At 37.3% G+C, this 21371-nt stretch overlaps 1 protein-coding gene across 4 annotated transcripts in view; it reads left to right on the top strand.

Annotated features, from left to right (window-relative positions):
• YAP1 (Yes1 associated transcriptional regulator) overlaps nt 1–21371 on the top strand; it is an 87453-nt gene that overhangs the window by 56553 nt on the left and 9529 nt on the right. Inside the window, exons 4-6 of one of the 4 annotated variants that reach the window (XM_032193536.1) lie at nt 667–780; nt 12993–13174; nt 14716–14763. In XM_032193536.1, coding sequence (XP_032049427.1) covers nt 667–780; nt 12993–13174; nt 14716–14763 — 344 coding nt within the window. Of the gene's footprint in view, nt 1–666; nt 781–12992; nt 13187–14715; nt 14764–21371 lie in introns of all 4 variants that reach the window. The other 3 variants (XM_032193528.1, XM_032193553.1, XM_032193545.1) reach the window with 3 other exon arrangements.

Here is a 21371-nt window from a genome sequence, read left to right as displayed (position 1 = left end):
TTTCCCTGAATGTGCCTTTCTGTGCATAGAGATGTAGCACTGCTGGTCGTAGCGCTTTGTCTGTCTGCTGCTGGTGTTTTCTTACCTTTTACGTTGCTTTTTTGCGTCCTGTTCTTCAGATTTGTGTTTGTGCTTGCTTAAGCCTTTAACACTTATACAGCAAGTTACAGTGTGAAGAAAAGTGCAAATAAGTCTTGTCACTTGTTTAACTGCTTGTGAAGGATCAGGGAAATAGTATTTCTGAAACTTGTCACTATTGCTGCTGCTGCTGGGCCTTAATCACTAGCTAAACTTTCCCATGAAAGGTAGAATATCTATGCTGCTTCTTTTTTTCTGGTGCTCATGCTGGTTTCATTCTGGCAGGCTTGACTTATTGCTGGTTTTGTACTATAATGCTATAGCAAAAGATAGTGTCAAAAGCATACAAAAGGATGCAAACAAATTATAAAATAAAACTCCAAATCCTAAATCAATACGATAGTGCTTTCTGTGCTTTGATTTCCCACTCGCCATTTCATTGTCCTTATCCCAGAAATGTTAGACGTGAGCCTGAAACTCCTTTGCTTCATGTACTGTTATATATGTAAAATGTTGGAATTTTTTTTAGATCAATTTCAGCTGGAGCAAACAAGAGCCCGCCATGAACTCCTTCCTTCTATATTGCAGGCCCACTCCCCGATGGATGGGAACAAGCTATGACCCAGGATGGAGAAATTTACTACATAAACCATAAGAACAAGACAACATCTTGGCTAGACCCAAGGCTTGACCCACGCTTTGGTAAAAGTTCATCTCGCTTCAGAATTTTTGATTCACTTCAGTTCACTTAGCTTTAATTACACAGGCATAGTTTGAAAACTCTTTATAGTATAATTAAAATAGATTTTTAATTTGAAACATAGACCTTATTTAAATCCTTATTTTAAAAATATAAAAAGATTAGCACACATCCTGTAGGAATATGTCACCTAACGTTAGGTGTTGGGATTTTGCCATATAATCCATAGAGTTCCTAAACTTTAGAAATAATTTATCTAAAGACAGTCTCAGCCAAGTTCAGTTTTCCCTTAAACTTGCAATTCTTTAGTACGGAAGATTCTTTTAATTCCCAAATAAATACTTATTTTCCTTTGCACTACCCTAAGGGAGGGTATTGTCAAATAATAATTTATGCTATTTAAATACACTTGAAACATATACCAGCTTATAATTCCAGCTTGTCACAGTGATGATCATGATGAAACTTTGTTTTAAACAATACAGAGATAAATGTTTAGATGTGTCATTTCTACTTTAACCTCCTTTGTGTGAGGTAAAAAATATTAAGCAGACTATTATTATTGAAAATGGAAATAGTAACTTAAATTAGGTATCACAAGGTGTAGATCTAAATACGTAACAAAATAGGACTGGTATCAGCTTTTTGCAATTCTTTGATCTATATGAAAAGCAGAGCTGCAAGCACTTCAATAAAGTATTGGCACTGATGAATACAAATAGCAATAACATTAAGAGAATGGTTTACTAGATGGTCCAAGGGATTGTTCCGATGTATTTAAGGTGGTATTACAACTTCGGTTTTTCTTTAAAGTCACAATCTCTGTATGTGTGAGCTTTATTAGATGCATTAATTTGCCCGCGATTTGTTTTCCCAACAACTTAGTACTTTCAGTTCTTTTGGATTTCAGTTAACTTTTCCAGAGACATGGAAGGAACAGTAGGGGTAAAAAAAAAAAAAAAAAAAAAAAAAAAAAAAAAATCATTGTGGTTTTCGAGCTTTAGTTTTGGACTCGGTGCAACTAAATGAAAACAGTGTGCAGATCACTGAGTAGGTCAGGCTGAGGGGATACAAAGCCTTTGAAGCTTTACAGGGGTTGACCTAACAACAACTGTGGGCCCCTTTTGGGAGAGGCATTAACTCCATGAATGCCATATAAACACAGAGCTGCAGAACTCAACAGTCACTGTTCTGTTTTGCTTTTCTGAAACGGCTGTTAGAAATTTCAGCTTTTTTGTTTTGTAGGCTCGAGCGCTCACATTAAACATCCGTTTGCTCTTATGGAAATCATTAGGTTGTCACACTTTGTTTATAAACTGCTCTCCAGTTTGTAGACAGGTCGAACCACTGTGCAACTTGAGCACAAAGGTGGGGCGTATATTGAAGGTTGTCAGCTTTGGCAAGCGTCCATGCTGGCTTTAACAGAGTTGTGGACCTGTTTGCGTGTTGCGAGAGGAGTGTGTGGGTAATTCGCAACTCACAATTACATAATCAGGTGAATAAGGCTGAAAAGGAAGCAGTCATTTTGAAAATCAATGTTACCTTTTGCATTTAAAATGGGCAGGTCAATTATATTCACTTAAGTAATCTTGCAAGATATGCATTTTGCTCTTCTTTGCATTACCGTGCAGTTTCGGATGATGAGCTGGATATACCAGCTGGAATTAAAAAGGAGTGTGTGGGGGGGAAGGCTTTAATTGGCAAAGGTCACGAGTGAGATGAATCTTACTTCTCAGAACTACGTTCTGCTCCTTTGTAAATACTGCAGCCTAACCGTAAGGGTAAAAGCTACTTGTCTTGTGCATACTGAAAGTCCCTCGAATGTGAAGGCTGTGCAGTTAAACTGAAAGAAGTTAGAAATGTCCAAAAGGCTGCATAAGGGTTTCTTGCTGCATAGCTTCCCTTTTTGGGCCCACTGTGTATGTGTATCCCAGACAGGCTTGAGTATATGCCAAGGCTCTTTATTTTGTGGTCGGACTTTTAATCTGTTCCAGACCTTTTCAGTCAAAGAGCTCAAGTGTAACTGAAAGGGGCAGGAAAGAAGAAGGGAAAAAAAAAAAAAAAGCATGTGGGCTCTTCTGATCTAGAGTGACGGCAAATAGAGACAAGCTGCTAGCTGCTGTTGAGCTTGAAGGAGTTTTCCTTGAAATCTGACGTTGTACACATCGTATTGTGGTTTATGTTTTTGTCATTCAAGCCAAGAAAATACTGAATCTTTTTCCTGATGCTTTCTCACTTGTGACCTTCAGAAACCACTCCAGCAAAGAAGAAAAAATCAGTTTGACAGAGCTAACTTAGCGAGCCTTGCATTTATTTATCATGTAGAGATCCTCAACTAGTAAGTGCTGTGACCCTAAATAGACCGTGAATGACTCAGAAGTTTACCTTTTAATGCTTAATGCAGGTTGAAAATCCCCACTCCCAGCCCCCCAGATCACCTTATTTATTTTCTGTCATTGTGTTTTAATACAAGGGCTTGGATTTCATTATTTTTTTCGTCTACTAACACTTTCTGAAGGGAACCAAGGTGGATTCTTCTTTGTAATAGTAAAGTGTTCGATCATTACAATACTAACGTTAATTGAAAATGACGAAGTTCATTTCTTCCTCAATAATACCCCTCTAAGTGATCTGAAGAACCATTGAAAACAGTAAAACTGTTGAATGGTATGTGCAAACATACTCTTCTATTTCAGTATTCAGAAAGGGAAGGTTTCAAGAGTCTTTGCCTTTACTGCTTTTGAATTCCCAGCTTCCAAGGAGACAGCCCTTATTTCTCTGTGTTTTGCTCATCACTTGGCAGCTTTGTATTCATCTTTCTTTTCTGCAGTAGGTATGCATATACTTTTTTAAAAGTACTGCTTGGAATCTTCCATTAATGTGGCTGGAAAAGAGGGAGGAAGGAGGATCAGGTTAAAGAAATTGTTTTAGGCAGACATACCTACTGACTTATTTGGTAAAGGGAATTTGGGTATTGCGTTCGTGCCTCTAAACAGAAAATAAAAGGGTGCTGTTGATATGGATTCTTTCTCGAAGCAGGCCTTTAAGACGGTGCATCAGATAAGAGTTTCTGTCAGAATACTGTGCTGTGGAGTAGGCTGAGTCTCAAATCTGAGTGCTCCAAGTTGAAGATAAGAGCTTCGATCAGAGACCCAAATCTAACACCTTTGAAGTGGGTCGGAGGTCTTCAGCTACACTGCTTAAACGGCACAGAAGCCTTGTTGGCTCACTCAGATGTTGATCCTCCCAAGGTTACGTATTTGGCATTAGAATAGTTGTGAGTTAGGAGAATTGACAAAGCTTAAAGTCTAGGAGAGGACGAAATATGAAAGAAGGGTCTTCTCATGCCAAGTACAGACAAATCGTAGAAGATTAGATGGGATCAAAGGATGGGGGTTGGGAAGGGGCTTCCTTAGGCCTGTGTCAGCAGGATTCTTTGTGCTAGTGAAGCATCTGGTACAAACATGCTGTCCAGCCTTTAGCGGTGCCTCTACAGGCCCCATAGGAAAGGGCTTCAAGTTATTATTTTTAAGGTTACATATTTAAGAGAAACAGTCAGGTCAAGCTTGTGTTTTGTGATGTTTTGTCTTTCACTAGCTTATGCTACTGTGCATTGTTCATTCTTCACAGATCCTGATGTTTTTTGTAGGCCTCCCAAACAGCGTTGATACGTTTTCTTGATAGTCAAAGACTGTCTCGGTGCGAAGCAAGTCAGCTAAGCACTCTTGAGTGGCCAGAGCTACTGAAGCAGAAGAACATCTGCTTTTTCTATAAAATTAAATTTCTTAGAACCACTTGAAGTTTGGAATTATTCAACTTTATTGCTACAGGTTTCCGAGAGTTGGCTTTCGTATCAAATACTGTTAAAGGAATTTTAACTGTTAGTTCAGTTTGCAGATGGCAGGGCTGGTTTTTGAAACACAAGGAGAAATAATTTGCCTTTGGTGAACTTGAAGTGGGAAAATATTGGAAACTGGCATTTAATTTGCATCTTTATTGGGTTAATACAAGTCTTACATTTGAATGTAGTACTCTGTTAGAGAAGGTAGACAAACCTTTCTGCAGGAATTGGAATAAAACACATTACTGTTTGTTTTCTTATTTTATTCTAAACTTCAGTTTTAGAGGCTTGTTATTAACGATCAGACTAATGTTATATATCCCAGACTTTTTCCTTCTGTTCTTTCATATGTTGGAGCTGCCAAATGGGGTATGAAGCAAGAGATGTGACCTTGGATTGAAATTGTTGCCACAACTCCCACTTAGGGATCATGTTAAGATTTTGTGAAGGTCTGTATGAATTTTGGATGAGGAGGAAGAGATGGCAAGACAGTGTTTAACATTATTATGGAAAATGCCACAGGGGCTTGGTGTACAGTAGCTGCTTAAACTACACAAGTAGAAAAAGGAGTAATGAGGACAGTTGGAGTGCAGAGAACACACATCAGGACTTTGTTTCCTTCTTTCATAATCCAGGAACTTTATATCTTTAAAAACAACAATAAAGGGTGTGCTCAGGACTACTGAAGGAGATTAAAAGGCAGTATTCCGTATTGTTTTCTTATCCCTTACCCGTCTAACACTTTAATATGTGTTTCTTCATATTAGTTTGTAGTAGCCTCACTGAGGCAGATTTGTGGACAGGACAGAGATAGACCTCTAGTCTGGAGAATCTTTTATTATTTTTTTTTATCTGGTCTTAAAGTGACCCAGGCCTTCTGCCTAGTCACAGTGGCCTTTCAGATTTTTCAAGTTCCAGATCCGCCTTCCATTTTTGTGCAAAGGCAGAACATGAGCAACAGTTGTTTTTGATCTGCAAATTTAAAGTTATATTGTCTTTACGTGCTCTGTCACTAAAACAAAATGGATTTGACTCATCTGAGAGGTCTGTTACTAGATTTTTCACTTTCCTGCTTCTGTCTTTCCAGAAGAACAATTTCAGGAGATCATTTAGGATGGGGACTAGACTTACTTATTTTGGTATGACTGTCAGAATGTGTACATTCTGAGCAACATCAATATTCACTGAACCAGTGGCTTCTGTCAAAGTAAGTTCATTGTGTATCTGCAAGCCAGACAAAATTTCACTGGTAAGCATCCCATTGTTTTCGAGATGCTGCCCTTATAAAATGTGACAGTAAATGCTTATTAGTTGGTCATTATCTATCAGAAATCTTGTTTTGTTCACAAGCAGTATGTATTTAGACCTCTTTACTGAATGGAGTTCATTGAATCTGCCCACGAGTACTGTGTGAACTACTTTATGTAGAATATTTAGTGTACTAATAAAAAGGAGAAAAAATAAAACCTTTTATGGAAGATTTCTTGGGACAATAGGTTTACATGAGTTTACACTTGCTCTTTTCAGAATTATTTAAAACAGTTTGAGAAAGATTTGTTGGCAGTGGTATCTTTATGCCAGTATAGTTAATGTATATACCTCCACTGTTGTGGATGAACATAGCTAGAACAACTTTGACAGTAGAAGAAATCTGTACTCCTAATAAGGCCATTTTATCCACCATGTTCTTCTAGCACTGCAGTTTTTCTCTGTTAATGAACGAGCTATGTTAGAAATTAAAGGTGCATCGTTTATCTGTAATCTAAATATATATACACACAATAATTATATACTCTATATCTAATCATACATAATCTAAAATTCAAAGAAGCATTAGCTTTCTTCTTTCCCTCCTTGAATTCAGGCGTGTTGAAACATGATTTCAGTTTCTTATATAGAATGTAGTTTTACACTGCTTCTTGATAGAACACTGATTTTTTTTTAATAACAGTTTTTGCCAGGTTGTATAACTCCTGTTTAATATTTTCTAATGGATTTATAGTGGAGATTTAAAAAAAAAAAAAAAAAAAAAAAAAAAAAAAAGCAGATGTGTGCATGTTTTTACACCAGGTATGTGGACCTCAAAAAGTGGACAAATGAATTAAAGGAAGTGTCCATTTAAAAACAAACCAAAAAAAAAAAAAAAAAAAAAAATTATGAGAAGTTATACAAAAGCTTACATTTTGGCCTAATTAACTCAGGAAGTGTTATGTGAGGGAACATACCTTCATGTATAGCTCTTTGCTGATTAAACTTTGGTCTAAAATGCAGGCCAGCTTTAATGAAATATTTTGACAGATCTTCAGTTGACAGGCATGGAGTCAGAGATGCTGTAGGGTCTTAACGATGGTCAATCAATCAAGCTGTGGCAACTCTGCATTCTAGGATACAAGAAGACTCATAAAAAAGCAATGGCAGCTTTATCAAAACAAAACAAAGAACCTATAATTCATAGTTTTTTTAATCAGTGGGAACCACATTGATACCAAAAAAAAAATAAAAAAAAAAATTTTGATTTGAGTAGAAATAATAAATGCAGAGTAATCAATCCACAGTTTGGCCATGCTTCTGTAATAGCGTTTTCATCAGATATTTCTTGTTTTAACCAAGAGTTTAGCTCTGGAGTATGCAAATATTTCTTTTTACCTATGATGCTAAGATTTCCTTTTATGTTTACTGCAGCAAAGATGTAGCTTTTCCCCCTCACTTTTAGCTTCTGAATTCTTGGATTAATCAAAATTGAAAACAGAATATTTTATTTTCTGGATTTTTAGGTTGCATTATAACAGCAGCATTAGGAAACACCAACTGGGATTTCCTTTAAGTAATATAGGAATGCAGTTCGAAACATGGCTTGTATTCTGATAAGCCAAGAAATTGTTGTACCAAGTCTCTCTAAAAAGGCACTTGGAACAAGCTTTAATTACTTCCGAGACGCATTCTTTTAGATCCTGCTGGTAACTTTCTTCACAGCTCTTTTCAGTTTGATCAGAGGATTTTTGCCTCTGTTGCAGTGGTACAAGCTAGCATCGTTAAAAAGCCAAGCCATAACCAAACAGATCCACAAAGAACTGTCTTAACTTCCAAGTGCAGCTAAAGGGGAAAAGTGCTCTTTTTTCAGTTCCTGCAACAAAATATTGATTCTGACTGTTATGAACAGTAAGTTACAGTTTGTCCAGATACTGAGTGCTTTAGTTTGTTTGCTTAAATAAATGTCTTTGCATTTGGAGATGGAAATTAGCTTTGGTTTTCAAGAGTGAACTGATAAAAACAAAAGGGAGACCTTCAGACATTCAGCTGTGTCTCGTAATCAGCAAGGGTGCTCTACAGCAGTGTTTGCATGTGATCCAGCATGGGGAAAGGTACTGTGTTGCTGCAAACTGTCAGCGCCCTGGGACGTGATTTAAATTGGCATAGGATCTCGGGAGAGAATTAGCCTTTTATGTTTGAGTTGTTACCAATATGCTGGCCTTTTCTCTCTAGCACTAATGCCTGGTAATTGTTTCTTTTTTTTTTTTTTTTTTTTTTTTTTTTTTCCCCCATTAATGTTATAGACAGCGGTCTAAACTCCTTTCAGTAACTGTCAAGTATTATCTGCTACAGTACAGAACAGGCTTTTTGCTGTTGAGTTTAGGTGGTAGAACGCTTAATATATAACATTTGAAGACCACTAATTCCTAAACGGTTCTCAAAAGCATATTGCAGCTATTATGATAGACTGCATTCTGCAGATTGTGAATCTAAGCCATATTATAGGACTGCACGATCTTTTTTACTGTCTTAAGTTGCCCGTGTTTTTTAACTTGTCTGCCCCTCCTCCTCCTCTCTCCAATCCCCCTCTTCTAGAAACAAAGACTTGTTTGTTCCTCCTCTGCCTGTGAGGTCTTTGCAGCCTTCACTGTGTGGGTGCAGAGCCCCTTATTTAAATGCTTTCCATACCCTTGGAAGGTAAGGAACAGGATGCATCAGAAAACTGATAAGTCCTAACTCTTATAGATAACTGAAGTTCTTTGACTTTGAATTCAAGGTATTTAAAAAGAGCTGTGTGTGTCTGGATCATGACAAACCTGTGAGGTGTGAAAAAATTAAATGTGCATATAGGAGATCTCACTGATAAGCATATTCTCTAGAGTGCGAATGTCTGTAGTCATGTCCCTAGTAAGTAATGGTTGGAGAATTGAGATTTAAACAGAAAACACACAAGTGCACGCACAAAACAACTTCAAAGCCTCTGTTTTTCCCTGTCACTTGAAACAAGTTGTTTTCCCCCTTTTTAATTAAATAATGTATTGGAAATAGTAGAAAACTACATTCTTCTTTGTTTACCTTGAAGATTGCATAACTGTGTAATGAGCCAAGATCGCTGATCTTAGTAGTGTTTTTTTCTTCCACTAAGTCTTCACCTGGATGTATTTGCTGGTTGAGTTTTATTAAGTCTTTTTTAATCCCAAACTTTAATTTCATAGGTAAAATATTCCCACTACATGAAAATACCTTTATGATCTGTTGAGAGAACAGTTCTAAAATCTTGACAATTTTTTACTCTTCTTCTTATTTTTACTCAAGTCTTTTATTCTTGCATTCTTCAAACAGTAAAATACTTGGACAATAATTTTAGTGAGTACTTGAACAAAAAATTTGAAACTGTATCTTAAGTTCTGTTTCTGAAGAGTTACCAAATCACATAATTTTCCCCAAATATGTATTGTTGAATATTAATAATATACACTGATGTATCAATAGTTTGTGATATTCCTTTTTAAATACATTTCTAGTTAGAAAAATATCATTACAAGGTATTTCAGGGATCTAGGATGATGGAATAAAATGAAAAGTGTCAGACAAACATGATTTCTTAACAGTTTAGATTGCAAAGTCAACAGATAGGAAAAATTGAGCAAACTTTGATCAGGGTGAGCAGGAGTAATACAAGTAGCTGTCAGAAAGATACAGGTATATAAAACATGAAAAATTTGACGTGAGAGGGAAACAATTCGCAAAGTTGCATATCAGTGGAAAAGAGACTGATGGAACTAATACTTGTATGTTGCATGCAGGAAAAACAAATTTTAAACGCGGTGAAGGGATGTCGTTAATCCACACTTGTGTTTGACTGAGGTTACAAACTGTTGTATGTATGTGAGATTATTTGTGACATGACTTGGCTGTGAATTGCATGAGGCACGGACTCTGGAAACTAGGATTGTGTAACTGGAGACTAGACCGTAAAGGTGGCCTTTTTAACCAAATGAAAATTGACATTCTTCAACTTTTAGGTACTTATTTTTTACAAGCTAGGTAGTTTGCTTTCAACTTAGATTACCTTTTTTCAGGTGATTTTGTAGGTAGTCGTAATCTTCTAACCTTTGTCCCTCTTTACTTTCAACTGTAATTGACCTTCCATCTTGTTTAATAGCAGGGTTTGAATCCTGGAGCTTCTGAACCACAGCACAGACTTCTGCCTGAGTTATAGAATTAGCTAGTAGCAGGAAAAAGCTATTTTTGGCTACTTTCAGAAAGTTTTTGTTTGTCCCCTACTGTCCCCTTCATTGTTTTTTTTTCAAGGTGGAAGAGGATAGGATGCAAAAAGCAAAAGACACAGTCCTGGTTCCAGACGTGATCAGATTCTGGGTAAAAAAAAAAAAAAAAAAAAAAAAAAAAAAAAAGAAGAAAGGAGATGTGTTCCTCGGTCTAGTAGTGTCGTGTCCAGCTTGTCTAGAGCTGCTAGATGGGCTGTCTTTTTGCATTACTGTCTCTAGTTTCAGTTTTGCCCTAGTTTGGAAAATGTAGGTAGCCTGACTGCTGTTGGTCTTCCAGTAGAGATTGCCCAGAGGAGCTCTTGGATCTTGTGTTAGTTCATGGCTCATATCCTTCATAGGACAGCTGTTTGTGCTGTTGAAACTTTTGTTTAGCAGTTGTTTGTGGTGTTTTGGGGCATGTGAACTTTGTGTCCTGTGCAGCAGAGGAACAAGCTGTCCTGTTGCTGGACTAGAGATCATAGCCCACACTGCAAAGCCAGGTGGTTGGCTGCTCCAGGTCACTTCTTCATGAATCATAGAATCACAGAATGGTTTGAGTTGGAAAGGACCTTAAAGATCATCTAATTCAAAACCTCCTAGAATGCCACCCACTAGATCAGGCTGGCCAAGGCTGCAACCATCCTGGCCTTGAACACCTCCAGAGATGGGGCATCCACAGCTTCTCTGAGCAACCTGTTCCAGGCCTCCCCACCCTCATAGAAAAGAGTGTCTTCCTTATATCTAATCTAAATGTACTCTTTTGTAGTTTAAATCCTAGTCCTCTCCCTACACCCCCTGACAAAGACTCCATCCCCAGCTTTCTGGTAGCCCCCTTTAGGCACTGGCAGGCTGCTGTAAGGTCTCTCTGGAGCATTCTCTTCTCCAGGCTGAACAACCCCAACTCCCTCAGCCTGTCTTCACAGGAGAGGTGCTCCAGCCCCTTGATCATCTTTGTGGCCTCCTCTGGACTCGGTCTAATACTTCCACGACCTTATGCTGGGGGCCCCAGAGCTGAACACAGTTCAGATGCTGGATGTCTCACAACAACACCCACTTTATTTTAAGCTTTATCCACAGCATTTTCAGTTTCTCCCTGTTCTTTTCTTTTTCACTGAGTCAAGATGGGACTTGCAGGTTGTAGTTTAATATCCAGCTCTTTTGTGTTCACTCTGTATTTTCTACTTGTACTTTGATCAAGTTTCTATTCCTGCTTCATGTATTCACTTACCTTACAGGAAGTTATGTCTTAATGTTTCATACATATAATCACAAATATTTCAAATTATTTCAAGCTATTCAACACTTCATTTTCTTTTCACTTGACCCATGAAAACTTGTCACACCATTCCATTAAAATATTGACTCAATGCTGGACATGAGCACCACATGGAATAGTGAAAAGGGCAAGCTAGAGAGTTGAATAACGTCTTGAATTTTTTTCTTGTCTGTTCTGTTCTCAGTATAGCAAATACAGCATTTCCTCATGTGTTACCTCTCAAAGGAAAGACAAGCTGTGAAGCAACAACCATTGTTGTTATTATGAGATAAATGTATTTAAGCTTAAACAAAACGAAGACACTTCTATACCTTAAGCTGAACACTCAAAAGACAGTGCAGACTGAAGGGCTTTTCAGAGGAAAAGATGATACCAATTCTTTGAGATAATGCTCCTTTCTTAAAATAGTTAAATGTTAGTGTTCCAGGAATCCTTTTTATATGATGAAAACATTAATTCAAACTAAGACACCAGATGGTTTTCTTTGCACCAAAGCAGCCTGTCATCCTAAATAGAAGTTCACTCCTTTTTCTCTTGGTTCCCATAAACCATAATCCTCATTCCCAGAAAAAAAAAAAAAAATCCTACCTCTCCCATTACTGCCTCAACAAATGCATTGTGCAGCATATTGTGAACGCTAACAGATTCAGGCTGTTCCAAGGAAGAAGTGGAGCTAATTCCAAAAGTGAAAGCCTCTGAAAATCACGCCCTTATTACATATTAGCCTTTCCCAGCCTTTTGCTCCCCTATGGGAACTCCAGTGCCTCTGACTTTAACCATACTGGTCTCTGGAGGGGAACAGGTTGGGGGGGAGCAGGTCTGTCAAGTAGATGCATTATTTTATAAAACAAAATTGTTAGCTGTTGCTTTCCTGGGGAAGGGGAGATTGGCTCTCATGTATTAGTCGCACAAGAAAGGTGTACCACATAGCCTTTGTGGGAAAGAAGAAAACAAAGCATTAGTAAAATGCTTCCTGTGCAAATGGTAGTATGTGTGGCTGTGTAATTCATCTGCCATTTCTGTACCAGCTCTAATTTTGTGTGTCAAGATGACCTAGCTGGAGCCTATAATACTCAAAACTTGTGACAAGGATGTGAATGATTGTCGGATGAGCTGCACCACATCAGGAAGAGTGGGAGCCTGTAATCAAATGTAGCTGGATATAAGTGTGATGATCTGTTTTGTCATCCTGTGTGTTCCTAAGCTTAGCAATTCTAAGATTTCATGTGAACAAGCGATTTTTTATTATTTGTTTCTGAATTGAGAATAGTTTGTTAAGAAGAGAGAACATTAAAATTGAAATATTTCACCACTGCTTTGAAAATGTTCACCAACTTGTGTGTTTAACTCTGTTTTCAGAAGCTTTTAGAACAAGTACGTGCTCTTAAACATGAGAAGGTTGCATTAATTTCACAGGAACAATACATGTGAGCATACATATCACACTGAAAATCAGTATAGTTGCATGTTTTGTGTTGTTGGGACTTGTACTTTTTTAATACGTGTTGTCTTAGGATAATACTTATTCTGTATCTGTTTGAATTTTATTTTTAAATGCTTATTGTTTTGGTTTCTTAGCCATGAATCAGCGAATCAGCCAAAGTGCTCCAGTGAAACAGCCACCCCCTCTGGCTCCTCAGAGTCCTCAAGGTGGTGTGATGGGTGGGAGTAGCTCCAATCAGCAGCAACAGATGAGACTTCAGCAGCTACAGATGGAGAAGGAAAGGCTGAGACTGAAGCATCAAGAACTGCTTCGGCAGGTGAGGCCACAGGTTAGACACCTACTTCCACTATTTCTTTTGTATGTTGTGTTACGTTTTGTTTTGTTTTGGCTAAGTTGGTCTTCAAGGCTCACTGAAACATCAGTAACTACAAAAAGCTTTGAGATACAAAAAGATCTGAAGTCATTCTGTTACTGGTGTCAGCTTGGTAGTGAAAACATCTGACTTACCACACTGAAGGATTTTGCTTTCCTCCCTCTCTAACAAAACTTTCTGAAGGCAGGTTTCTGCTATTAGGATGACATCATGGACTGTTGATCTGATTGGAGATTCCTCTTGAGAATATATTTTCATACTCACTGAGTTCTGAGTCATGCAAAAAGAAGAAGCTGGTTCCCACAGTTGCTTTAGTTCTCCCTTTTAAGTGGAGGAAAGTCTTTCACTTTCATAACATGTCTGTAGGATTCCGAGGCACTTTCATGGTTTATATAAGATACATTGAGGAGACAGCTTGTTGCTAAAATCTCATCTGTTTTACAGTGGAGGGGAGCATGGAACACCTGAATCACTCATGCTGCGTTTTGAACCTGTGGTTTTTCTTATGATGAGGAATTTCAAACTTCACAGTTAGGCTGCAAGCTATTCATTTTAGTGTTTTTCTACTGTATAAGTATTACTATAAAGAATGTCAAAATGTAGGGCTGGATGTTAGAATCTCTGGATCCTGAATTCGGGCTTGACTTTTCACTTTGTTTAAGCCTTCTGCTTCCACTTTTCCATCTGAATGTTTTAGAAGAGGTGACCGCCATCTGTGCTAGATACTTAAGATATTCTTTGGTGTGTCTTTTTTTTTTTTTTTTTTTTTTTGGCACTGTTGAAGAAAACACTAATCTTTTCTTTGAGGAAAACCTTTTAAAATCTTACCCTGCTCCCTTTTCACTTTGGGTGATGGGCCTTGTATCAGGAGAGGATAATATCTTAAAGTCCTCAAAGACAGCTCTTCTCTTTCTTCATCACCTGCAGTGTTCTGTCCTGGAATCTGACTTGTGTTATCTCTTTTGTAGTCAAGGCTTGTTTTTGTAGGAATCTTCAGCATCTCTTGGTATCAGATGGGTCATCTTTAAAGCTGTTACTTTTTATAGTACTCTAGGTAAGAATACATGGCAAAGATGGCATCAGGACTTTCTATGCTTAAGCATCTGGGCCTCTGCTGTTCTTGCTTTGCTATTAATCCACCGACAAACATTTTACCCTGTGCTAGCATGCTTCTAGGTAGGCCTTCTAATTTTCTTCCTACCTCAGTTGTCATTGAAAACCTGACTAACTTTGGACCAGGTGACAGCCAGTTCCCTTCATGTTGTTCTCCCTGGTCATCCAGCTTTTCTGTCAAATACTCATCCTTGGTAAATCTATAAGTTTGTTTCACTGTGTCATGATTTTCATAGTTTCTTAACTCCTTTATCCTGTCTGATCTGGCCTGTCTTGGGGGCTTGATACTACAAGATGGTGTTTATAAGACAGCCTGCATAGGCAAACCATGCAGCTAAAGTAATTTTTATCCATCTTATTTTTACTCTTAGGCATTGCGGAATATCAATCCCAGCACAGCAAATTCTCCAAAACATCAGGTAGGCTCTTAACTGATGTTTCAGCATAATTAGAAACATGAAGACATTAGGCTAGCAGAGGAACTTTGCTACATAAAGGCATTCTAAGAAAAAAACAAACAAGCTCTGCCATACATGTTTTTGAACCACTTCCCTGATCACAACCCTAAAATTGTTTTTGAGTGCAGCATTCCCACAACTTTGTATCAATATTTAAAAGCAAATGAGGAATTCATTGCACGTTTTTCTGCATTGGAAACAACCTTCCTATTTAGCATTCTTGAAGATACTGCTGTTCCAGTCCTGATGTCAAGATGTATATTTAAAAGAAACCTCCCATTATTTCGAAGATAGTAGTTTGTTACTTTTAAATACTTTTAATATGGATGTTCTTGCCAGTTTGCTTAAACAGGTATGATCTTAAAGAAGGATATCTGTAAATCAGTTAATAACAATTCATTTAAAATATTTATTACTTTTAAACGTGTGCAGTGTAATAATTATTTAATAGATTAGACTAAAAAAAAAATTGCTGTGGGGTTATAATACATAATTGTTCCATTTTGATACGTGCAGGCTGCTGCACAGATACATTTTTCTTTATTGGAAACAACAATTCCTAAAAGACTTCCAAGCTCAGAGAAAATGAAAATGGTCAAAATTGTAGCACAATAAACAGCTGAATGTGGACTTCTTTTGAATGCTTAAGAAGTTGAATATGGAATGAATCCCTGAAAAGGGTGGATTTATGGATACATTCAGAGAGCTGCTTGCTTGCTATTGCTAACATTATTCTTAATCTACTGGTTCTTAGGACAATATTTTTATTGGCTTGTATTGTACTTTGTATTTCTAAGAAAAACAGTATTATGCACTCTGCAAGAAAACCAGAATAGAAGAAAGTGTCCTGTGTTTGGAAGTAATGAGTAGTGGTATACTATTGCATTCTGAATTGTACTGCAGAATTTGTACATTACTAGTTCTTCAGAGAAGATCATCTTCAAAATAAGAAACTCGGACTTAAAAACAAACAAACAAACATACTGACACCCTGAAAAAAATCTTCCTTGTTTGGTGGTGTAAGTGGCACTGTAAAACTGAACCTGAGATACAATCATTATCCAACTATATTATTTTTTTACAGAGCGTTAACCACACAATGCTCTCAATGAACAATATTAGATCCTGTTATGAAAGAGAAGAAAAAAATGACTTAAGAATTGCTGGTATAGAAGGAAATAAGCAGAGAAACACACTCCTTCACACCAGTTGGAAACACCTTATCTTCTGCTACAATTAAATCATTCAGAAGGGATGCTTTTCTTACTAAATGCCAAAAGTGTATTCTGTGCTTCCTGGTATGCCTGAAACCCTATCATATTGTTGTTCCCTCTTCCACAGTAACTACTTCTTCCTATTGCCAACTTACAAATATGCAGCAAATGGGAGTCTTTGGAATCAATTTCATACTTAACTCAAAAAGATCAGATTTCTTGAATTTAGTTCTTCAATCCAGAATTTCACTAAAGAGCTATAAAATCTCAAGGGACCTTATTGATAACTTGCAAACGTGTATCAATCACTTTTTTGGGGGGGTTGGGTGGGGTACCACTGAAAGGGCTTAAGCAAAAATCAGAATTCCAGTTACATTTAAAGAGGCTTCATACTAGGTTCCCATGTATACTCACTCACCTGACTGATCAGTCTGCAGTTGATAATGAGCCAAGCTGTCTTTTGAATAATCTGATAGAAAAATATGCAACCATGTCAACTTCTAGTTCTGTTATGTTAGCTTATTCATGTCACATCACTTGGATGTGTTTTCTGTGCTTTCATTTGCCACTTCAATAATGTAGTGTCCATATGAAACAAGGACTTTTCTGTATTGTTTTCTAAACATTTTTTGAGGCTTTACGCTACAGGATCAAACACTGTCTGTCTTCTCTATTGGTGCCATTATTGAAGTCCTAACATGAACCTCTGGTCAGGTCAACCTAGTGAACCTGGAAAATATGCAGAGAAATTACACTTCTTCAGTCAACTCCTTGTTGACAGATACATTCCCTTGTAAATAAAATTCATGAAGCTTAGAGGAGTTTTCTGCGTTATGATAATAAATTTGCATTTAAGGGAAGAATAATAGCTTTTGTTGCTAAATTTCTCATACCACCATTCTTGCAGCTTGTCTTTCATAAAATCTCTCTTTTATATGAATGAACACCAAGAAATGTTTCTCAACTCAACGAGATCTGTGAGCTTTTCTTAATCATAGCATCAGATAGGTTAGAAGGGACTTGAAGTCATCTAGTCTAACACCTTATATCTTGCCCAACCTTCTCTTCCTTCTTGAGGTTTTTATTCACCTAACTTGGATACAAAGTTGATATCTGTCTTTGGTCAGGTTTTCTGGTTCTGGATGTTGTCTGTGCTAGTTTTTCTCTGCTGTGATACAGTAGTATCCTGTAGTAATACTCAGTGTTAGGTATGAAGGTCTTGGTACTTAAGTGCCTCCTGGAAAGGTGAAACAATTGCTCAGCTTCATCTTCTGTTGTAAGTCCCGTGAAATACTCTTGTTTGAATGAGGACATATAATTCTGAAAATGTCCAAGGCAAAGGTATTTGAAGCAAAAGTTGACATCCATATTTACTGTGCATAAAAAAGTACTCTTGGCTATTGCTACTTCCAAGGAATTTGAAAACAGCAAGCATCTGTTCGCTTAATTATTCTCATCGTGAATTATCAGTGAACATCCTAAGGATGCATACCTGTCTTAGTTACAAGATTGAGTGACTTGACTTCTCCCTGCCTCCAGAAGTTTCCTACATTTAGCATCCAGTTGTCAACATCTCACCTAATGTTAGCCAACTTGTGCATAAATCATAAAATTGGCTAGATAATAGGGTAACAGATTCCTTGTCTTCCAGTATACAATGGAAAGAGAAAGAGGCAAATAATTTTGAGGAACTGATGGTGTTATTCTTGGATGATACACAGACTACTTACTTGTGATAAGACTGGAAGATTTCTCATTTGTCTGCCACTGATATTGAGGTATTTGCTAGTCAGATGAGCTTAATACATAGCTGCTTATGTGCTAGGCTCCTCCAGGTATGCTTGCTTATTTCATATCTTCTGCGTGTTCTCAGCACTGAATGAAGAGCCCTGTCTTGGAACCACATGCTGCCCCACGTCCTGTCCAGTCTGCTCAGTTCTTCTTTCTGAGTTACCTTTCTGTTATCTCTGCTGCTTTCTTGGTAGTTCTACATACCTGGAATGTGCTCTGTGTTCATCATTTCATATTTATTGGTCCTTTTTATTTTATGAAGTACCTCTCTCACATTGTTGTTCTGTTGCCTCAGGCTTATTTCGTACCAACTTATGAGGGACATTCTGGAAACTCCTCTGTTCTTTGAAGAATCTGCAAAGACACTTGGCCAGTCTCTCACTGTTTTCTGAATCGCTTGTTCTTGTTTGATATTTGCTCCTACCTGCATAAAATATGAGCACTTACGGTGCTAAATCAATGCTGGTTTTGAAAGCTATTCCAGTGTCCTTTAATTTTGTCTCCATTTTAGCTGGTAGTCAGTTTGAACATATACCAATATAAAGCTGTGTTATTGTCAGATTTGTGATGTTTTCTAGAAAGCATGGAAGGCAGCATTAAAAACAAGTCCACTTTTGAGTTTTGCAGGCAGTTTCTATGGTGCTAGTAAAACTGGAACTATTGTTGAGCACTTATTTTTTTCCCATGTAATGTGTCATTAGGGAAAAAAAAAAACAGCATAAATTTGTATATGAGGATTAAGTATTATGGTATCGTATTAAGCTGCTGACTTGCAGCTCTTTTTTAGGGAGTGAACTAGAGTGCAGTTATTGTTGGGTCTTGAAAAATGTGGAGTTTAAAGAAAGATTCAGATGTGTTGTATTGTTGATACATTTCAGTTTTATGGCTTTAAATTTCACGTGCTTATTTTAACTTAAGGTACATTTTTATGCTCAACATTTTCACTAAGATTTAAAATGTTTCTTTTGTTTCCTAGTGAATCCCAGTGTTGTCCATTGACATTCTCTCTCTTCTCAGCCATCCATGTGTTATCTGAAGCTGACCTAGACTGACAAAATAAAAATGATTTATCATGGTTTCATCAAGGGTATTAAGCTCTCAACAAAGAGAGAGTTACAGGGAGTGTTTTCAAAGGACTTTTTGCATTTTAAAAAGGCCAGAGGTACTGCTAAAGCAGAAGACTCATGATGACCTGAGTATGGGATGGCTGGCAGAACATACCAGCTTTTGCTAGAAGGAAGCAGAAATTGTTAGAGGGAGGCTATCCAACTCTGCTTGGTTTTCATGATTGCTGACACATACCTGGTTAACTGATGCTTTGGGGACATGCCATCTGGGCAGGTACAGTGCTTGGAGGCATGGTAGATAGCAAGAGGAATAGGAAGCGGTGGCACAGCAGAGGACTGCAAAACCAGACAAGAAACCAGACTCTACTTACCAATGTCTATTCCAGTTTATGCTGCCCTATCCACATTTGCAAAGGTGTTGTTTAAAAGCTTTTGTTAACAAAGTATTTATGCAAAAGACATTACGTAGAATTGTGCCAAGTGTATACGACACAATTAACAATCACTCTATCAGCATCACCTCTTAAATTAATTTTGCTGGTTTTTGTGATTGCAACACTAAATGATTTATGCTTTTCCCTTATTCTTCACTAATTGCATAACTCCTCATTGCCGAATTCATTTGTCTTCATCCATTCATGCATTTTCCCTGTTTCTTTTCTACATATACTTTAACTTTGTGGCTCTTAAATGAGATCTAGAATATTTGAAGTGATGAAATAATTGGTGCTGATAGTCTACCCGAAGTGCAGCCTTTCCCCTAACGCCTCTCTTCAATCCTATTGAAGCCTGTGGAGGGTTTGAATAGTTGAGCAGTGTTTGGAGACAGAAATGATACAACTGGACCTCTTCAAGTCAGTTTACCAAAATAAATATCCATTGAAGTTGACCAGTTTGTCATATGTTTAATATTGTAAGAATATGATACATGAGTTGCACAAGGGAGTCTTTACCTTTTCTCAGAACTTTTGTAAAGATAAAAGTGCTCTGAAAAGAGTAGTTTCATAAACTTAATTTGAACATGGTGTGTGTGACCTGGAACTTGATATAAAACTGTATGCAACTGTGAAAAGTACTGGATAAAGTCAGCCTGATGAATTTACACAATACTTACCATATTTTTAAAATTACTTTGCTTAAGGAGATAGCAGATCATTTTGGTCTTGTATGTAATATCCAAACTTCAGATTCTGTATTAACAATAGGAATGCTAAGCTTTTATTTTCCCAGAGGTACTTAAAAAAAAAAAGTTCGAGATACTTACAAAAATAGGATGAGATCAAGTTATAGAAATCTAAGCCAGGATTCTGTCATGGTTTTATTTTTGCCTCCAGACTTTAAATACTTCTAATAAAGGATATATTTTTAAAGCATGAATTAAAAGCCTGGAGTTCACATTGCTCTGTTTGTAGCTGGGACAGGCTTATACACTCCCATACATGTTTTTTAATTATAGGAAGCACATAGCTTCTTTATTGAAAGTCACTTTTATAAGGAAGAAATAAAAAGACTACTCTTCGAGCTACCCAAGTTTAGCTTCCATTATGTGCACCTTTTAGGAAAAATACACTTAATGTGGTCTTGAAGATTTATAGAAAACTTTGCCCCTCTTATGGAATTATTAAAAGTCATTCTGCATTTGTTTCTGAATAGCGTGGCTTTTCTGTAATTCCTTTCCATTCCAGACTCCCAGATTGACATAAATTTATTACTTGAATGAGTAATGGAATAACATTCTCTCTAGTGGGGAGAGCTGTAGTTCTGCCTCCTGAATAATTAGCATTAATGCAAACAGCTGTAGTTTTGCACTTCAGCAATGCTGTTGTTGAAACAAGAACAAAAATTAGTAGTAATATTATTAATTTCCTAGGTTGTACACACATAAGAATAGGCAAAATGCAGTTCTCTCTTCTGGTTTAATCTCTTTTCAGTGGATCTTTAGTGAAATGCAACTTTTCATTTGTAGCTAGCCAGTATATGAGTAGCATTTATTTTTACCGCAATGTTTAAGGTCATGTATTGCAAAACTTCAGTCAATCTTTACTACACATTAAGGATTTAGAAAATACAAAGGTAACTTTCTCATTTCCAAATTGCTTATTCTGTTGTAGTGACTTTTTTTCTTAAAGTACAGAGATTTTTTTTTCTTTATGCTAGCTTGGCAGGGACTGCAGCCCAAGGATGTACAAATGCAACATATGGATCAAATTGAGAGGGAAGGGGAAAAGGCCAAAGAGTTCTTGCCGCAGCCAGGTAGATGGAGAGGCATAAGAGCAGAGGTGTCACAGATTGACAGCTCTGCTGTCAGAGAATGAATGTGTATCATACCTGTATTACAGGTATGAGCCCACGGCTGAAAACATTCTAAAAGCAGTGGTGCAAATCCAAGTGATTTCCACCCCTGCCCTGCTTGTTGGACAAAATAGCAAGATGGATTTAGTTAGTAGCTGCATCATATGAAGGTAGTCTCACAGAGAAGGGAAGGTTCAAATGACAT

Source organism: Aythya fuligula, chromosome 1 (assembly GCF_009819795.1).
Source record: "Aythya fuligula isolate bAytFul2 chromosome 1, bAytFul2.pri, whole genome shotgun sequence".
Taxonomy (NCBI): Eukaryota; Metazoa; Chordata; class Aves; order Anseriformes; family Anatidae; genus Aythya; species Aythya fuligula.
Note: the sequence above shows the minus strand (reverse complement) of the source record. Positions and strands in the feature narration are given on the sequence as shown.